General features: G+C 40.9%; 2 protein-coding genes across 2 annotated transcripts; both read right to left on the minus strand.

The window, feature by feature from the left end:
• Positions 1–894: 894 nt before the first annotated feature.
• LOC132836214 (probable G-protein coupled receptor 142) lies at positions 895–4,475 on the minus strand. Its single transcript, XM_060855543.1, has 2 exons — positions 4,406–4,475; positions 895–1,796 (listed from the first exon to the last, which is right to left on the minus strand). The coding sequence occupies exons 1-2, from the start codon at positions 4,473–4,475 to the stop codon at positions 895–897; spliced, it is 972 nt and encodes a 323-aa protein (XP_060711526.1).
• Positions 4,476–16,350: 11,875 nt separating this feature from the next.
• Positions 16,351–19,918, minus strand: LOC132836215 (probable G-protein coupled receptor 139). Its single transcript, XM_060855544.1, has 2 exons — positions 19,849–19,918; positions 16,351–17,252 (listed from the first exon to the last, which is right to left on the minus strand). Exons 1-2 carry the CDS (start codon positions 19,916–19,918, stop codon positions 16,351–16,353), a joined length of 972 nt encoding a protein of 323 aa, XP_060711527.1.
• Between the last annotated feature and the right edge of the window lie 1,034 nt (positions 19,919–20,952).

Raw genomic sequence — 20,952 nt, forward strand, 5'->3', positions numbered from 1 at the left:
ACCCTCAATGCCATACCTCCGTAGTTTTTGCATTAGCCTGCCATGGGGTACCTTATCGAACGCCTTGCTAAAATCCATATACACCACATCTACTGCTTTACCCTCGTCCACTTCCTTGGTCACCTTCTCAAAGAACTCAACAAGGTTTGTGAGGCACGACCTGCCCTTCACAAAACCACGCTGACTATCCTTGATCACATTATTCCTATCCAGATGTTCATTAATCCTATCCCTTACAATTCTCTCTAAGACTTTGCCCACAACAGAAGTGAGACTCACTAGCCTATAGTTACTAGGGCTATCCCTACTCCCCTTCTTGAACAAGGGGACCATATTCGCTATCCTCCAGTCTTCTGGCACTATTCCCGTAGAAAATGACGATATAAAAATCAAGGCCAATGGCTCCGCTATCTCCTCCCTAGCTTCCCAGAGGATCCTAGGATAAATGCCATCAGGCCCAGGGTACTTATCTATTTTCATCCTTTCCAGCATTCCCCAGACCTCTTCCCTATATACCTCAAGGCCATCCATTCTAATCACTTGTGACTCAATATTCACATCAGCAACAGTGTCCTGTTCCTGAGTGAATACTGACGAAAAGTATTGATTTAGTGTCTCTCCAATCTCCTCCGCCTCCACGCACAACTTCCCACTACTATCCTTGACAGGGCCGATACCTACCCTAGTCATCCTTTTATTCCTGAAGTTATACTCTCCTGTCTTGTTAATCCACCAAAGTGCACAGAGAACTGGCGAAACTGGAGAATGAGCTTTTCATATCTATAGTGGACCAAATTGAATGAAAACCCTGATGCAGGTTTGTCAAAATGTGTTATCAGCTGAAACACTGCTGATAGCAGAAAAAGGAAAATATGAGACGACAGCTTGGTCTTTTTACCATTTTATACAAATTCTGAAGGTGGTGAATGGAAAGATCAGCACGTTCTTCAGCTCTTGGCGGAACTGTTTTTGGGCTACAGTGTAGATCAAGATATTATTGCAGGAACTGAGGAATTGGAGCATGATAGCCGTCTCTTGAAGGATATATTGCGGGTCATTGAATTCCAAGCCACCAAAGTAGCCATCACCTGAAATCTGCACGTACAAGAAACGTCCAACATACGTGGCCCACAGGAAAAGGAAGCTGAGAGAGACCGCAACGAGTAGTACTATAGACTTCTTGCGATTGGACACTTCCTGGTCTGCACGATTCTCGGCGCCCCGGATCCTCTCGCGTGCTCTGTTGGCTGCTAATATGCTACTTATAGTCAGCACATTGAGCAGCAGAATGAGAAGGAAAGGGAAAAACGGTACTAAGATGTGGTGCAGCCAGTCGTAGGCTTGCCAGAAGGGCGAATTATAATAGATTGATTTAATAATGCAAAACCAGGGCACGCCGTTCAGGTTGTACAATGGCCTAAAAATGAAGTAAAAAGGGGTGTTCTTGATGCAGCTCAGGGTACACACGATTCCGATCACTACTGAGGCGGTTTTCTGAGTACAATATCTGTTCTTCATGCTCTGGTGGCAGATGGCCACGAAACGGTCGAAGGTAAAGGCCACCGTCAACCAAACTGAGCCATCTCGGACTGCAAAAATCAGAAAACTGCTGAGTCTGCATGCAAACGTGGTGCCAAGGGCAGTGTCTCGAAAGTAGATCCCGCCGATCCGGTTCAGGATGCACCCATTGACGATGACAAGGAAATCACTCACCGCTATTGCCACCAAGTAGTAGGTGACGCAACAGGAGAGTCCACACCGACCTCGTTTTAGAACGACAATCGCCAACAAATTTGCTGTGAGAGATGAGAAAGGAATTGTTTGCTACAAGTGTATTTTTTCGGTGAAACTTTAGTATTAATCTTCGACCAAATTTTAACTATAACCTTCTACGTTTCTCAACTCTAGACATCATCAGTTCCAAAGCTATTGATAATTATCTGACATATAATGCTGGATCAATTACTTCCCATGGTAAGAGACGTTGCAATCAATCCGCAGCATACATCCCGTTCTCCGCTCACTGTCTTAATTACTGTGGCTAGTTACCAAACTTAAATCATCTCAGCCATTTACTGCCCGTGATCTTATGCATGAACACCTCATGTATTCGTCAAACATATGTTCACTGATGTGCAGTAACTTTCCAAATTGTCTTCGATAATGTCTTTATTTCAACAGACTCCTTACCCAATCGTGAGTGCAGGAATGTTCAATTTAATTTTTTGTAAGATTTAAGTACTGTACTGACACATTAGCACATTCTTTGGTTCCTCAAGGATTTTGTTTTTTCCAAGTTATTCTGGGGAGAAATATTGCCGAGTTTACTTTCCACTTTGGACCAGGTACGACAGCACACACTGAGTATGTGAATATTAAATCCCACAAATTCATTATTTTAATGTTTATCAGAATAAAGACAAAGAAGGGACTTTAAAAAGGCAATTGTCCAGCCTCTTCATACATCAACTCACAATTTCTGGCTGACAATACATATATCTTGCATCCTGTCATTTTGACAGAAATTCTTCTGTCTATTCTTTTTATTGGGTGCCTGGATTCTATATATCAATGCTGAGCCATTACTTTGGTTTTCAAGCCATTCGAAACATATAATCATTCTCATCCCTGACCACCTAATGTTTTGATAATGCAGAAAAAAAGTGATTGCTCTCAGATCTTCGAGGTACATGAACGTTCAAGTTTCCCAAGTTAGCTCATTGTCCTCTTATCTTCTGATTTGTCTCTGAAGATCTCAATCATTTATAGGAACATCCTTCTCAACTAAGTTATTCATTTTGTTTACCAAATTTACAACTCTGGACGTATCGACAGAGTTGCAGCATCCCAACTTATGAGGAAGGTAAGACTGGGGTTTAAATCACAACTGGAGTTTAAATCACAACTACTCTAGCACTGTGCAACAAGATCTCTGAAAGTGTTGATTAAAAAAACTACTCCTCTCACTCCACATTCCTCTCCTTCCCAGAAGAGACGTCTTGATTTTTGGCATCAGCTGTACGAAACAGATTTCAAGTCTTTCAGTCTTTGGGGTGGTAAACCCTTTCTATCTCCCTCCCTATTTGCTCTCTCCCCTTAACACTATGACATTCTCTTCGTGCTTCATTTGAATGGCGCTCCTGACCATGATTCCTAATGTGTTTCATTTGTCCTCCCGGAATCTGTAGTCTCATTCATACTGAGAGCAAATTCCTCTACCTACAAGATAAATGTACAGCTGATGCTCCAGCAAAGCTAAATTCTGCATCCTCTCGTGGCTCCCTCATTCGCAGTCACACCCTCCTGTCTCTGAGTGTGATTGACTGCATAAGCTGTATCCAAGCATATCCATCCAACACTGATGTGTTGCAGTGCCTGCAGCTCAGACTCCAGATCATCAACTCTCATCTAACTGTCGTTGCATGGTGTCATAGAACATGGAAAATTACAGCGCAGCACAGGCCCTTTGGCCCTTGATATTGCGCCGACCCAAGCCACCTAACCTACACCAGCCCACTATCCTCCATATGCCTATCCAATGCCCGTTTAAATGCCCATAAAGAGGGAGAATCCACCACTGCTACTGGCAGGGCATTCCTGTCCAGCAGTTCTCATATCCTGCACCTTCAACACATCACCTGCTCAGGTATTTCTAATTACTTTATTAAATGGAATTGAAATAATTTAAGGTTGAATGTCTTAACTGTATTCTTCAGTTAAATTAAAGTCTCTGATTTAAACTAATTAGCCAATTGCAAGTTTGGTGTGATGTCACATATTAGCTCTTTCAGAAAGAAACAAGCTGGAAAGTCTTTCTGCCAATGATTGTTTCTTTTTTCTCTCCCAGTTACACGCAAGTTACACAACATCTTTCCGATAGGAAGGAGACCAGAATTCCACGCAATATTCCAACAGTGGCCTAAACAATGTCCTGTACAGCCGCAACATGACCTTCCAACTCCTATACTCAATACTCTGACCAATAAGGAAAGCATACCAAATGCCTTCTTCGCTATCCTGTCTGCGTGCGACTCCACTTTCAAGGAGCTATGAACCTGCACTCCAAGGTCTCTTTGTTCAGCAACACTCCTTAGAACCTTACCATTATGTGTATAAGTCCTGCTAAGATTTTAGCTATCTAATAAACAGCATTCCCGTTAAGTTGCACCATTATCAATCAAGCAGTACCTTGTGGTTTCCCATAAGATAATTTAAAGTAACATGCCATATTTGTTCATGGCATAGTATAGTTTCATCCAACACACTTGTTTACCGTAATAATTATTCGAATTTTCTTACGTCCAGGCAGTGATGAATATCAGAACAAAATCCTGTTCCGGACAGGGAAGATACAAAATATCCGATATTTATAACATACGAACATTTTAAAGAATCCGTTTCTTACCAGGGGCACCAATAGCAGCGAGAATAGGATAGCAAATGGCAAAGATACGTCCATTCGCTGGCACGTGCATCCTGCTTTCAGAAAGAATAAGTTTTCCTAAAGCAATTGATCTTTGCATTATGTCGTATTGAAATCATCCAACATATATTCCAAGAGAGAGTCTCCAGAGACTGGATTAATTTGCAATATCTACCTCATTCCAAGTGAGTGAACAAACAGATTAATATATTCCCCGTTAAATCTTTGACAGAGCAATTGCATTTATAGAAGAACAGATGTTTGCAGATTCTGTGTTTGTCCCCATGCCAGCAACCATATTTTACATTGACATCACTGGAATCGTTGATGGGAGATTCTGGCTTGAAATCTCACCTCAGACTTCAACCTGACTCTTCTTTCTCTGCCACCTTTACCAATGTTTTTTTTGTTTGAAGTTGTCAGATCATTTTATTTATTGTTTTCATTACCCGATGATTTCACATTACCTATGTCGTAAATAGTTTCAGTCTGAAACATTTGAAACCACAATTATTCAAATTGGAGGGAAAATCAGATGCCGAGCATCCATTACATGGAAATAGTGGATCACATTTACAGTGCATAATTTGTTCTGCTCAGCTAAAAATGCTGAAGAAACCTCAAATTCTCATGTCTAGATTCTGAGTTTTTATTTCAAAGTAGCCACTGGCAAATATCCTGATGTAACAAAACAAACAGATCACCCAGTGAACTAACAGTGTTTCGATTATTAGCAATAAGACCACTGCCATCAACGATAGTGTTCTTGCAATGTGGAAAGGCAAATGTTCCTACTGAGACTGAGCCATGCATGAAGACTGGTAGGTGTAGAGAATGCCTGATGTTGAAAGAAATTGAGAGTCTACTCAAGGAAAAGAAGGAGGCAGATATCAGATGTAGACAGCTGGGATGGAGTGAATACCAAGAAAGTTGTAAGGGCAGCAGGAATATACCAAAAAAGGAAATCAGTACAGTAAAAAAGGACATAAAATAGTTTTGGTAATTAGAGTAATGAAGAATCCAAAGAGATTAAATAATTATATTAAGCATAAAAGAGTAACTAGGGAGAGCATACAGCCCCTTAATGATCATTGTGGCCGTCTATGAGTGGAATCACAGGAGATGAGTGAGACACTAAACTAATATTTTGCATCAGTATTTACTGTACACAGGCACACGGAGGCTAAGGATCTTGGGAAATAAATAGTAATGTCTTGAAAAGAAGTACTCTCACAGAGAGGAGGTGTCAGAAGTCTTAAAGTGGAAAAATGGAGATAAATCCCTAAGACCTGATCAGGCGTTTCTCGGACCTTCGTGACAAACTGGAAAAGGTTTTTTTGGGCGCCTTGCTGAGACATTTGTATCATTGACAATCATGGTTGAAGTGCCGGAAGACCAGAGACTATCTGATGTGGTGCCATTATTTAAGAGGTCTTTAAAGAAATGCCAAGAAACTATAGATGGGGGAGCTTCCGCCACCACCTCCCCCCACCCCCACAGATACTGCTAAACCTGCTGAGCTTTTCCAGCAGTTTCACTTTGGTATCTGATACACAACATCTGCAATTCTGTTGGTTTTTATTTAGTCGTCCTGAGTACTACCTTTTGGATTGGAGGATTGTTAGAACAGAACAATATAAGAGCAGGAGAAATACGAGCAGGAGTAGGCCATTTGACCCCACAAGCCTCCTTCACCATTCAATAAGATCATTTTTATGGACGAAGTTCCACTTACTCGCCCACTCACCATAACCCTTAATTCCTTTACTGTTCAAAAATCTCTCAAACGCTGTTTTAAAAAAATTAAACAAGGTAGCCGCAACGACTTCACTGGGCAGAGGTTTCCACAGATTCACAACCCTTTGGGTGAATTAGGTCTTCCTGAATTCAGCCCTAAATCTGCTCCCCCTTATTATGGGGCTACGCCTCTTAGTTCTAATTTCACCCGCCATTGGAAACAATCTCGTTGCTTCTGTCTCATCCCTTCATAATTGTATATGTTTCTACAAGATCCCACCACCCCCTTATTCTTCTAAATTCCAATGAATACAGATTCAGTCTACTCAATCTCTCCTCATAAGTCAACCCTCTCATTTCCCGAATCAACGTAGTCAACCTCCTCTGAACCACCTCCAGCGCCAGGAAATCCTTTTTCATGCAAGGAGGAGAAAACTGTACACAATGAGATGTTGCCTCATCAGCATCATATGCAGCTGCAACATAACGTTCCTATTTTAAATTCCATCCTTCTAACAATGAAGGGCAATATTACGTTTGCCTTCTTAATTAACTGCTGTACCTGCAAACCAACTTTTCTGTGCTTCATACACAATGGCACCCATGTCCCTCTTTAACCACTTAATAATAGTCCATTTTGTTGTTATTCCTACCAAACTTGATGACCTCACGTTCATCAACGTTGTGCTGTATCTGCCAGACCCTTGCCCACTCACTTAACCTATGTCTATCCCTCTGCATACTTCCACTGTCCTCTCACACTTTGCTCTACCACTCATTTTAGTATCATCTGTGAATTTTGACAAACTCCACTTTGTCCTTATCTCTAAGTCATTTATGTAATTGTAAACAATTGCAGTTCCAAGATTAATGTCTCAGACATACTACTAGCCATTGGTTGCCAACCAGTAAACGCCCATTTATTCCAACTGTTCACTTTCTATTAGTTAATCAATCTTTTATCTATGTTAATACAGTGCCCATAACATCGTGCACTTTATTCTATGCAGGAGCCTTCTATTCAGCACCTTGTTGAATGCCTTCTCTAAGTCCAGATATGTTACATCCCCCACATTCGTAGTGATCTGAACGAATTCCAATAAATTAGTTAAATTGGACCTGCCTTTCATGAATCCATGCTTCACCTACCCGCTGGGATAACTTCTATCAGACACCTCCCTATTTCTTCTTTGAAGATGGATTCAATCGTTTTCTCCCCTAGATAGGTGAAGCTAACGAGCCTAACATTGTTATTTTCCATTCTCTGAAACAGCCACAAAATCAACTGAATTTTGTTTAATTACCACAAGGGCATTTGCCATTTCCTCTGCCATCTCTATTAGTACCCCAGGTGCTCATCAGGCATCGGTTCTAGGTCTGCTTTTGTTCATCATTTATGTGAATGATTTAGATGAGAAAGTGAAATGCATGGTGAGTAAGTTTGCGGACACCAAAAGTAGTCGTTTAACAGAGAGATTATCAAAGAACATTGAGTATAGGAATTGGGACGGCATGTTAATGTTGTACAGGGCACTGGTGAGATCAATTTTAGAACAGTCTGTACAATGTTGGCTGGCCTGCCATAGGAAACATAAAATTAAATTGGCGAAAAAGCTTTACCAGTATGATTCCAGGTTTGCACGTTTTCTGTTATAAGGCTAGGCTGGTTTAATATAGATGTGTGAGGTCTTGCGTTTTCAAAGTCAAATCAAAGTAAGAGTTTAATGGTGAATGGTAGGGCCTTAAGGAGTGTAGTGGAACAGAATAGTCTTGGATTTCAGGTTCACAGTTCTATGAAAGTGGAGTCACAGGTAGGCAACGCTTTGAAACACTGGCTTTCATTAATCAAGGCATTGATTATAGAAGTTGGGAAGTTATGCAACAGTTATACACAGCGTTGGTGAGGCCACATTTGGAGTATTGTGTGCAGTTTTGGTGAATGATTTTATTAAATTGGAAAGAGTGCGGAAGAAATTTATAAGGATGTTGTCTGGACTCAATGGTCTGGACGCATTTAGACCGTAGGAGACTGATGGACGGACATTATAAAGGTGTATAAGATATGGATGTAAGTTAGCTCGCTGAGCTGAAAGGTTTGTTTTTAGACATTTCGTCACCATGACTAGCTAACATCATCAATGAGAGCCTCCAGTGAAGCGCTGGTGGTATGTCCGACCTCTTCTTTTTTTGGTCTTGGTTTCTTAAGGTGGGTGATGTCACTTCCGGTTCTTTAAGGTAGCTGGGTTCTAAATAGATATGTTTATTGATGGAGTTCCGGTTGGAATGCCAGATGTCTAAGAATTCTCGTGCGCGTCTTGCTTGGCTTGTCTCAGAATTTGTGTATTGTCCCAGTCAACGTGGTGTCTTTCTTTGTCTGGATAAATGGAAACTAGTGATAGTGGATGATGTTTTTTGGTGTTCATGTATCATGGTGACAAATGTCCTGCTTATGTGTCCGATGCAGTGCTTTTTACAGTTCTTGCATAGTATCTTGTAAATTCTGTTAGTTCTGCTGGTAGTATCTAATGGACCCTTTTGGTTCATTAGTCGCTGTTTAAATGCTTGGTAGGTTTGTGGGCTACCATGATGCAAATGGTCTGAATAGTCTGAAAGTTATTTCGGGTATGTCTTTGATGTAAGGTAATTTGGCTATAGATTTTGTATATACCTGTTTGAGTTTGTTTCTGAGGAATTGACGGATTGTATTTATTGGGTACCCATTTACCTTGAAAACGTTGTTTTATTCTTCTACTGTTTGCAGTCCTTGGGTGCTGCAGTGTGATGTAGCTCCTTCAAATAATGTCTTGATGAAATTCCGTGTGAGGATGTTGGGATGATTGCTTCTGAAGTTAAGTATTTGGTCTGCGTTCCTGTTTGTTTTTCTGTAGACGTTGTTTGAAGTTCTCCATTAACTGTATGTCCAACTGTCACGTTGAGGAATGGGAGTCTGTTGTCGTTCTTCTCCTCTTTTGTGAATTTTATGCCTGTCAGGATATCGTTGATGGTGTTGTATGTTTCCCCTAATTTGTTCCAATTTTTGATGACAAAGGTGTTATCCACGTAGTGGACCCAAAATTTTGTTTGGATAGATTGGAGGGCTCTGAGAGGCATGGATAAGGTGAATGTACTAGAATCGAGGACTAGAGGTTTAAGAGTAGAGGGAAAAGAATAAAGAGGAACCTAAGGGACAACGTTTTTGCACAGAGGGTGTTTGCATATAGAATGAGATCCCAGCGAAGTGGTTGTGATCAATACATTAACATTATTTAAAAGGCATTTGGACAAGTACATGGATTGGAAAGGACTAGAAGGATTCAGATCAAGTGCCAGGAAATGGGGTTAGCGTGGATAGACATTTTGTTCGGCATGGACCAGTGAAACTAAGATGTTCTTCCTCTCTATTAACCACACTGCCTCTTCAGTAACCCAAAAAAAAATTACATTCGCCCCAACCATTCATCTGTACAGTTTAAATGTATGTCATGAACAATAAGGGACCCACCATTGAAGTTTATGGTACACCACTGCACACCAAGTTTCAGTCACACAAACACACTTCCCCAGTCTCCTACCACTAACCCAATTTTGAATCCAAATTGCCACAGTATCATGGATGCCATTTTTATTAACATTCTCTATAAGTCTCCTGTGTGGGCTTTTCAGAAGATCATACAAATTCCAACAACGTATCTCACAAGTAGCCTTGCCACACAAGCGATCACCACCTCAATAAATTCCATTAATTTGTTCGACATGTCCTCCATCACTGCTGGTGATGTCCAATCGACCCTTGCTTCTTCAAGTGGAGATTAATTCTCTAATTCCCTTCCACTGATGTGAAAGCTTCTGTGCTATGATTTCCTGGTTTATGCACACCATGCTTTCTGAAAAGTGAAACCACATTTGCTGTTGTCCAGTCTTCTGACACCCGCCAGTTCCCAGAGAGAAATTGATAACTTTACACAGGTCACTGTGATTACCTCTGTCATTCCCTCCACCAGGTAAAATCAATGACTGCAGATGCTGGAAACCAGATTCTGGAGTAGAGTGGTGCTGGAAAGGTACAGCAGTTCAGGCATCATCCGCGGAGCAGGAAAATAGACGTTTCGGGCAAAAGCCATTCAACAGGAACACAGGCAGAGTACCTGAAGGGTGGAGAGATAAATGAGAGGAGGATGGGGGTGGGAAGAGAGTAGCATAGAGTACGATGGGTGAGTCAGGGTGGGGATGAAGGTGATAGGTCAGAGAGGAGGGTGGAGTGGATAGGTGGAAAAGAAAATAGGCCGGTAGGACAGGTCATGGGGATAGTGCTGAGCTGGAAGTTTGGAACTGGAGTGAGGTGGGGGAAGGGGAAATGAGGAAACTGGTGAAGTCCACATTGATGCCCTGGGGTTGAAGTGTCTTGGAGGCGGAACATGTCCGAGGCCATTCAGGCACTTTGCCTGTATTCCTGATGAAGGTCTTTTGCCCGAAACGTCGATTTTCCTGCTCCTCGGATGCTGCCTGAACTGCTGTGCTTTTCCAGCACCACTCTACTCCATTTCTTCCACCAGCCTGGGTCATAATTCGTCTGGACCTCAAAATTCTCACCTAACCTCCCACAACAAGACTTATGTGCTCCAGATTACAAAAAAACAGAATGCTGGTGAGCATTGCCTGAGGCAGTCAGTAACACAGTGAATCAATGACCTGGGATGACAGTCACTATGGTCCCGGGTCCATCCACAGTAAAATGCTTCTGGCATCGGGGCACAGCTTATCGTCACCGTCATACAAAAACTAACAATACATTTTCTGATGGCCGCATGTACGAGATACTGGCCCCCGAGGATTTACATCAATTAACAATATTCAATATTAATAAACCTCTTTAGTTTAAACTGTTATTTGTGAGACTCAGAGGTCTTAACACGTAATCCAGGAATGTGGATTGGGCATGAACACTTCATGGAAATGGAGACCATTGTCACAAGGAGATGTCAGAAAATTGTCCACGGATTTCGGAAATTAATAAATATATTTCACAGTCCGGAATGGCAAGCAATATATTTAAATTTAATGTGACATTTGGTTAGGTCTCATCCTGCCCAAAATTGAGCAGTCTTTCCAATCATGAATAAAACCCAAGGCATTGGTGAGATGTGGAAATAATGATTAAACTGCAAAGGTTGTGTCTCCATGTTCTGGATCACAATTCATGTTCTGGATCACAATGCATGTTCGGGACTCGGGACTGGATTCAACATTCCCGACATTTCAGCGCAGACTCAAATTGCAAGATTAAAAAAAAGAATGTGCACGCAGGCTTAACATTTTGAAAATTCGATATGTTAACACCAAGATCATTAAAGTAGAAATTAGACTGCAATGCAAACGGAATGAGCTATGACGACATGTTTGTTTAGTTTTTAAACTAAGATTAATTGTCTCTTTTCATTTGCTGCTATGAAAATCTGGAGAGAAGCTTGGAACGTATGATGCATTGGGCCAACGCTGACTTTGCAGCAGTAATGAACCCTCATACTTATACGGCGGTGCTTCAATTCTCACATCTCGAATACACAGCGAGTATGTCTTTTTTTTTACTCAACTGTATTCAGCTGGAGATCAGCTCCTCTTCTGTATCTGTCTGGATTTTCCTGAGGAAATATCTGTTTTGGAAAGGACAGTATCAGTTGTGACTGTTGTAAACGGCTGGTGATCACGGGACTCTGACATTCCTTTCAGTCCATTGTTCCTGGGGTTTGTGTCACTTAGTGACTGAAAGACCGCGGAAAATAAACAGTGAGGTTATTGGGTGGAATCAATAATAGAACCCGTTTAGAGTGTAAGCTTGGTTTAGGAGACCAGGAGGTTCCACTTCCCGTCTTCTTCCCCCAGTTCTAGGAACTCTAGCATCTTCCGGAATACGCTGGCTGGATGTTGGCTCAATGCCTAATCGGAGAAAGGCGGCTCGGCTCAGTGGTACGTCCAGCTCCAGGCAGAAAGAAGCAACACACACAAACAATAAACAAAAAAACAGAAACTGTTCGAAAAGATCAGCAGGTCTGGCAGAATATGTGGAGAAAAATCAGAGTTCTGAGGAAGAGTCAATAGACCCGAAACATTAACACTGATTTCTCTACACAGAGGCTGCCAGGCCTGCTGAGTCTTTCCTGCATTATTTGTTTTTGTTTCTGATTTACAGCATCCGCAGTGCTTTCGGATCTAACACAAAAAAATAATTTTCTCATGAAAAGTTCCTGAATCACTTCCCAACGCAGATGGCATCGAAAACCTGGTTTCTGTTGAGAAATTATTGATTCCGCCTCCATATGAAGCACCTCTCACAGTCACAGTGATCGAAAATGAAGTGGGGCACCGATAGTCCATGGGTATTTGGGTAACACATATCCTTTTAATTCATTCTTTGGACGTGGATATCACTGGCTTCATGCCCAGTTGCATTTGAGAGGATGTTAGTGAACTGCATTAGTAATCGCTGCAGATTGTTCAGTTTGAGTGCTGTGGAAGTTTTAGTAATTTCGATGTAGCACGGCCTCATTGTGTAGTTTTTTTTCCTGACACAATACCATATTTAAATACGCCATATGGACGTGTCGCTATCAAATCCTTCTGTATGCCGTTAGGTGAGGTGGACAAATAACTGTTTAATACAGACACCTAATAGGCAGGAAATAACAGTTTCCTTGCAATTAATGTCTCGTAAACCCTGACTAACATTGTTTTTATCCTGTCGCTTTCTTTTTCGTTATACAGAGTTGTTTATTTAATGATTAGCCAGACCCTGGTTATTACTGCATTAGTCTCTGGAAAATCAGACGTTCTGTGTTTTTGTTAAGCCAATTCATTATTATTGTATTTATCCCTGGCACCAAGTTTGAGTCTAGACTTGTTATGGACTGTGTGAACTGGACCCGTTTCCATTTATGTCATACTTCACACTTTCGAGGTTTGTATTCAGCAAACCCGTGTCTTTATTTCAATTAAACTGCATTATTTATCAAATGATAGAACATCAGTTCATGCCGAGGACCTTTGGTGTTCTTTCTGTTACCTTTGTTTCTATTGCTGTAAACAACATCTTTTTTAAAAATCGGAATAGGCCACTTCATTTCTCTGCAAATTTTGCCGTTAATTTTGTTTCTGTTTCCATTGCTTCATAGTTCTTGATATTACCCAGGCTTTGTCTCAGCGGTATGTGTTACAGAGAACGTATTGAATTGACTTCTCTCTCTGTTATAGCTGAACGTGTCGCCATGCCTCGTGTGATTACTTGACATGGCTATATTTCAGTTTACATGATACCATAGGACTTGCCTCTGTGACGTTTTATGGAATCATGTCTTTGTTCCTATTCAGCTCGTGTGTGGATGAGCTACTATCACAGTCAGCCTGGACCTAACTGCTACTATGCTGGAAGACCATATTATCTTTATATTACATTATTTACGAAAGCTGTTTGATTACAATCAGCTCCGTTGCAGTTATTACTACACTAGGTCAGGCATCAATTTATGTAATATTGATCATGTGTCTATTTCCTTCACACTTGGTGCTATAATTTCTAAGGCGTGTTTTAGTAGTAACTCTCTACGTCTTTATCTATTTTTAATTCACACTGTCCTGGGGTCAATTGTTCACTGCCTAATAGAGATGAAGAACAATGTGGAGAAAAGTGAGGTTTGGCCCGAAGAAACGCATGCATAGTTACGTCTTAAATGGCGTGAGCTTGGATAGTGATAATGTCCTTGCCTATGAGTCACTGAAGGTGAAAATGCAGCTGCAATAAGATCTTTATAGGATAACAGAATGTTAGTCTTATAACCTTAGAGTTTGAGGATAAGAGTGGTGAATTCCAGTTCATGTGTATTTGGACATGTACCTGAAGGGGAAAACGCAGGCAAATGGAATTAGTTTAGTTAGGGAAAACTAGTCGGCATGAACTAGTACTGAAGGGTCTGTTTCCATGCTGGATGACTCGATTACTCTATGACCTTGGATAGATAATACGTGGAGTACTGACTGCATTTTTTCTGCTGCCTAATCTCATGAACTTGGTGTTCATGTTGCACACAGATGACCCCACTACACTATGCAGTCTCTCTCACACACACACACATACACATACGCGCACGCGCGCACACACACACATACACAATCATTCGCGTAGACTCAGGCTCATATATAGAAAAACCTACACTCACACCTATATGCACACCCTCTCATAGGTTTATACTCGGTCACGCGAACACACTCCAGCAAGCACACACATGCACGCAAACACTCACACTCATACTCTCTCCCTCTCTTCTCTCCCTCTGTCTCTCCTTCGCGTGTATGCACGCACACATGTAAGTCTATGTGATGAATCTGCATTTGCAGGATTATATTTGCAGATGCATTCCATTTTGCTCAAAAACACACAATTAGCAGGTAGTCAATGCAGGCAGTAAATCCATGTGACATTTTATAAATACCTACTTTGGAAATAGAACCGTTCTGACTCAAGGTTGGAACACGATGGACTCTAACCTTACACTTCAAATGTATTGTCTGAACTGAGATGTCACTTTAAACAAAAACTTAAGTTATCAGTGGAAGAAGTTCTGGGAATTACATCGTAATGAATCGAAACCTGCAACCCACCCTAAAAGATGAGAGACTTAAATGCAATCTAGACTTTTAAAATTTCACGTGCTTTCAATTGCGTGTCTTATGATCCTGCCCGACTAGGTACCTGAGGAAGGAAATTTGCCCAGAAAGCTAGCACTTCCAAACAAACCTATTGGAGTATAAAATGGTGTTATGAGATTTTTAAATTTAACTTCATGCAAGATGTTATTGTCATAGAGGAGTGCAACAAAGGCACCCCAGATTGGTTCCCAGGACGATGAGATTGTCTTCTGAACACAGACAAACTGGGTGCATGTTCTCTAGAGTTTAACAGAATGAAAAGTGATCACGTTGATATGTACAATGTACTTAAACAGCTACATCAGAAAGTTGCAGAGGTGGGGTTCCCATAGATGGAAATCTGGAATCACATCGCAATTTAAAATTGAGGTGTCTGCCACTAACGTCCAAGATGGGAGAATTAATTTTAATTTCCTTGGTTGTGAAATTTTGGAGTTTTCTCCTGTAGAGAGCTGTGATGCTCAGTCTTTGCGAATGTTTAAGGTATAGCTTAATATATTTGCGATCATTAATAGTGTACAGGGCCATTTGGTTGGGGTGGTCAAATGCATTACAGTAACAATGCATATGGTGGGTACCATGGTCATACTATCCCATATATTCACACAGATGGAGAAGCCACAATTCAACCAGGAATTATTGAATTGGTAAGTCCGTTCTAACGTCTTTTACAACTAAAATATGGATTTATTGTAAGGAAATCATCAATATATTGCTGTCATTGTGTCAAGGAAATGTGTTTATTTTTAAAATTGAGTTAGAATGCAGAAAATGAGGAATAAACTCCTGAAGCTTGAAGAATTCAACAACGGTTTGCAAATCGACAGGAAATAGGATGTTGAACATGGAGCAACATCAATAATGCTGTTTACAGTATTATTGAAGACAATAATATCATTGAAGATAGTTCTTACCAAAAAGGCATTGAGCAGCATAATTAGGAGAAATTGGAGAAAGGGTCATAAGGTGTGACCCATCTAGCCATAGTTTTAGCAGTTAGGAGAAACACAATCGATAGACTTGACAATGCAGAACGAGGGCACGCCATTCCAGCACTTGAATGAATATCACAATATTTTCATTTGGGTCCTATCAAAGTGAGTGAAAGTGCAGAAGGGAGATTGGACCAGATTATGGTATTGAGACAACAAAAAAGGGGAGCGAAAAAGAAGAGGCGTAAGGAAGGAAAAATGGGAAATAAATGCAGAAAAGATTGAACATTAGTCTATAGCAATGGGGTCTTGGAATACAGACTGATGACAGAGAGCATGGCACAGCATCATTCTTTTAAAAATACAGCAGTTCCAGAAGTTACACAATCCTTTAGTGTTGGCAACATAACAGAGAACTGGTGAAACTGGAGAATTAGCTTTTCATAATTATAGTGGACCAAATTGAATGAAAGCCCTGTTGCAGGTTTGTCAAAATGTATTATCAGCTGAGACACTGCTGACAGCAGAAAAAGGAAAATATGAAACTACTGCTTGGTCTTTTCACCATTTTATACAAATTCTGAAGGTGGTGAATGGAAAGATTAGCATGTTCTTCAGCTCTTGGCGGAATTGTTTTTGGGCTACAGTGTAGATCAAGATATTATTGCAGGAACTGAGGAATTGGAGCATGATAGCCGTCTCTTGAAGGATATATTGCGGGTCATTGAATTCCAGGCCACCAAAGTAGCCATCACCTGAAATCTGCACGTACAAGAAACGTCCAACATAGGTTGCCCACAGGAAAAGGAAGCTGAGAGAGACCGCAACGAGTAGTACAATAGACTTCTTGCGATTGGACACTTCCTGGTCTGCACGATTCTCGGCGCCCCGGATCCTCTTGCGCGCTCTGTTGGCTGCTAATATGCTACTTATAGTCAGCACATTGAGCAGCAGAATGAGAAGGAAAGGGAAAAACGGTACTAAGATGTGGTGCAGCCAGTCGTAGACTTGCCAGAAGGGCGAATTATAATAGATTGATTTAATAATGCAAAACCAGGGCACGCCGTTCAGGTTGTACAATGGCCTAAAAATGAAGTAAAGAGGGGTGCTCTTGATGCAGCTCAGGGTACACACGATTCCGATCACTACTGAGGCGGTTTTCTGAGTACAATATCTGTTCTTCATGCTCTGGTGGCAGATGGCCACGAAACGGTCGAAGGTAAAGGCCACCGTCAACCAAACTGAGCCATCTCGGACTGCAAAAATCAGAAAACTGCTGAGTCTGCATGCAAACGTGGTGCCAAGGGCAGTGTCTCGAAAGTAGATCCCGCCGATCCGGTTCAGGATGCACCCATTGACGATGACAAGGAAATCACTCACCGCTATTGCCACCAAGTAGTAGGTGACGCAACAGGAGAGTCCACACCGACCTCGTTTTAGAACGACAATCGCCAACAAATTTGCTGTGAGAGATGAGAAAGGAATTGTTTGCTACAAGTGTATTTTTTCGGTGAAACTTTAGTATTAATCTTCGACCAAATTTTAACTATAACCTTCTACGTTTCTCAACTCTAGACATCATCAGTTCCAAAGCTATTGATAATTATCTGACATGTAATGCTGGATCAATTACTTCCCATGGTAAGAGACGTTGCACAGTCCTCAGCATACACTCCGTTCTCCACTCACTGTATTAATTACTGTGGCTAGTTACCAAACTTAAATCATCTCAGCCATTTACTGCCCGGGATCTTATGCATGAACACCTCATGTATTCGTCAAACATATGTTCACTGATGTGCAGTAACTTTCCAAATTGTCTTCGATAATGTCTTTATTTCAACAGACTCCTTACCCAATCGTGAGTGCAGGAATGTTCAATTTAATTTTTTGTAAGACTTAAGTACTGTACTGACACATTAGCACATTCTTTGGTTCCTCAAGGATTTTGTTTTTTCCAAGCTATTCTGGGGAGAAACATTGCCGAGTTTACTTTCCACTTTGGACCAGGTACGACAGCACACACTGAGTATGTGAATATTAAACGTCACAAATTCATTATTTTAATGTTTATCAGAATAAAGACAAAGAAAGGACTTTAAAAAGGCAATTGTCCAGCCTCTTCATACATCAACTCACAATTTCTGGCTGACAATGCATATGTCTTGCATCCTGTCATTTTGACAGAAATTCTTCTGTCTATTCTTTTTATTGGGAGCCTGGATTCTATGTATCTTTGCTAAGTCATTACTTTGGTTTTCAAGCCATTCAAAACATTCTCATCCCTGACCACCTAATGTTTTGATAATGCAGAAAAAAAGTGATTGCTCTCAGATCTTCGAGGCACATGAACGTTCAAGTTTCCCAAGTTAGCTCATTGTCCTCTTATCTTCTGATTTGTCTCTGAAGATCTCAATCATTTATAGGAACATCCTTCTCAACTAAGTTATTCATTTTGTTTACCAAGTTTACAGCTCTGGACATACCGACAGAGTTGCAGCATCCCAACTTATGAGGAAGGTAAGACTGGGGTTTAAATCACAACTACTCTTGCACTGTGCAACAAGATCTCTGAAAGTGTTGATTAAAAAATCTACTCCTCTCACTCCACATTCCTCTCCTTTCCAGACGAGATGTCTTGATTTTTGGCATCAGCTGTACGAAACAGATTTCAAGTCTTTCAGTCTTTGGGGTGGTAAGCCCTTTCTATCGCCCATCCTATTTGCTCTCTCCCCTTATCACTATGACTTTCTCTTCGTGCTTCATTTGAATGGCTCTCTTGACCATGATTCCTAATGTGTTTCATTTATCCTCCCGGAATCTGTAGTCTCATTCATACTGAGAGCAAATTCCTCTACCTACAAGATAAAGGTACAGCTGATGCTCCAGTAAAGCTAAATTCTGCATCCTCTCGTGGCTCCCTCATTCGCAGTCACACCCTCCTGTCTCTGAGTGTGATTGACTGCACAAGCTGTATCCAAGCATATCCATCCAACACTGATGTGTTGCAGTGCCTGCAGCTCAGACTCCAGATCATCAACTCTCATCTAACTGTCGCTGCACTGGTGTCACAGAACATAGAAAACTACAGCGCAGCACAGGCCCTTTGGCCCTCGATGTTGCGCTGACCCAAGCCCACCTAACCTACACCAGCCCACTATCCTTCATATACCTATCCAATGCCCGTTTAAATGCCCATAAAGAGGGAGAATCCACCACTGCTACTGGCAGGGCATTCCTGTCCAGCAGTTCTCATATCCTGCACCTTCAACACATCATCTGCTCAGGTATTTCTAATTACTTTATTAAATGGAACTGAAATAATTTAAGGTTGAATGTCTTAACTGTATTCTTCAGCTAAATTAAAGTCTCTAACTTAAACTAATTAGCCAATTGCAAGTTTGGTGTGATGTCACATATTAGCTTTTGCAGAAAGAAACAAGCTGGAAAGTATTTCTGCCAATGACTGTTTTTTTCTCTCTCTCCCAGCATCACTGTTCTTTTTACGCAAGTTACACAACATCTTTCCGATAGGAAGGAGACCAGAATTCCACGCAATATTCCAACACAGGACTAAACAATGTCCCGTACAGCCGCAACATGACCTCCCAACTCCTGTACTCAATACTCTGAGCAATAAGGAAAGCATACCAAACGCCTTCTTCACTATCCTATCTACGTGCGACTCCACTTTCAAGGAGCTACGAACCTGCACTCCAAGGTCTCTTTATTCAGCAACACTCTTTAGGACCTTACCATTATGTGTATAAGTCCTGCTAAGATTTTAGCTATCTAATAAACAGCATTCCCGTTAAGTTGCACCATTATCAATCAAGCAGTACCTTGTGGTTTCCCATAAGGTAATTCAAAGTAACATGCCATATTTGTTCATGGCATAGTATAGTATCATCCAACACACTTGTTTGCAGTAATAATCATTCGAATTTTCTTACGTCCAGGCAGTGATGAATATCAGAACAAAATCCTGATCCGGACAGGGAAGATACAAAATATCCGATATGTATAACATACGAACATTTTAAAGAATCCGTTTCTTACCAGGGGCACCAATAGCAGCGAGAATAGGATAGCAAATGGCAAAGATACGTCCATTCGCTGGCACGTGCATCCTGCTTTCAGAAAGAATAAGTTTTCCTAAAGCAGTTAATCTTTGCATTATGTCGTATTGAAATCATCCAACATATATTCCAAGAGAGAGTCTCTAGAGACTGGATTAATTTGCAATATCTACCTCATTCCAATGAGTGAACAAACAGATTAATTTATTTCCCGTTAAAACGTTGACAGAGCAATTGTATTTATAGAAGAACAGATGTTTGCAGATTCTGTGTTTGTCCCCATGCCAGCAACCATATTTTACATTGACATCACTGGAATCGTTGATGGGAGATTCTGGCTTGAAATCTCACCTCAGACTTCAACCTGACTCTTCTTTCTCTGCCACCTTTACCAATGTTTTTTTTGTTTGAAGTTGTCAGATAATTTTATGTATAGTTTTCATTACCCGATGATTTCACGTTCAAAGATCTCAGGTTACCTATGTCGTAAATGGTTTTAGTCTGAAATATTTGAAGCTACAATTAGTCAAATTGAAGGGAAAATTAGGTGCAGAACATCCATTACATGGAAATAGTGGATCACATTTACAGTGCATAATTTGTTCTGCTAAGCTAAAAATGCTGAAGAAACCTCAAATTCTCATGTCTAGATTCTGAGTTTTTATTTCAAAATAGCCATTGGCAAATATCCTGATGTAACAACACAGAGATCGCCCAGTGAAGTAACTGCGGAAACATGGTTTCGATTATTAGCATTAAGACCACTGCCATCAATGATAGTGTTATTGCAATGTGGAAAGGCAAATGTTCCTACTGAGACTGAGCCATGCATAAAGACTGGTAGGTGTAGAGAATGCCTGATGTCGAAAGAAATTGAGACTCTACTCAAGGAAAGGAAGGAGGCACATATCAGATGTAGACAGCTGGGCTGGAGTGAATACCAAGAAAAGTATAAGCGCAGCAGGAATATTCTGAAGAAGGAAATCAGGACAGTAAAAAAGGGCATAAAATAGTTTTGACAATTAGAGTAATGAAGAATCCAAAGAGATTAAATAATTACATTAAGCATAAAAGAGTAACTAGG

This window comes from Hemiscyllium ocellatum, chromosome 46, assembly GCF_020745735.1.
Source record: "Hemiscyllium ocellatum isolate sHemOce1 chromosome 46, sHemOce1.pat.X.cur, whole genome shotgun sequence".
Lineage (NCBI taxonomy): Eukaryota > Metazoa > Chordata > Chondrichthyes > Orectolobiformes > Hemiscylliidae > Hemiscyllium > Hemiscyllium ocellatum.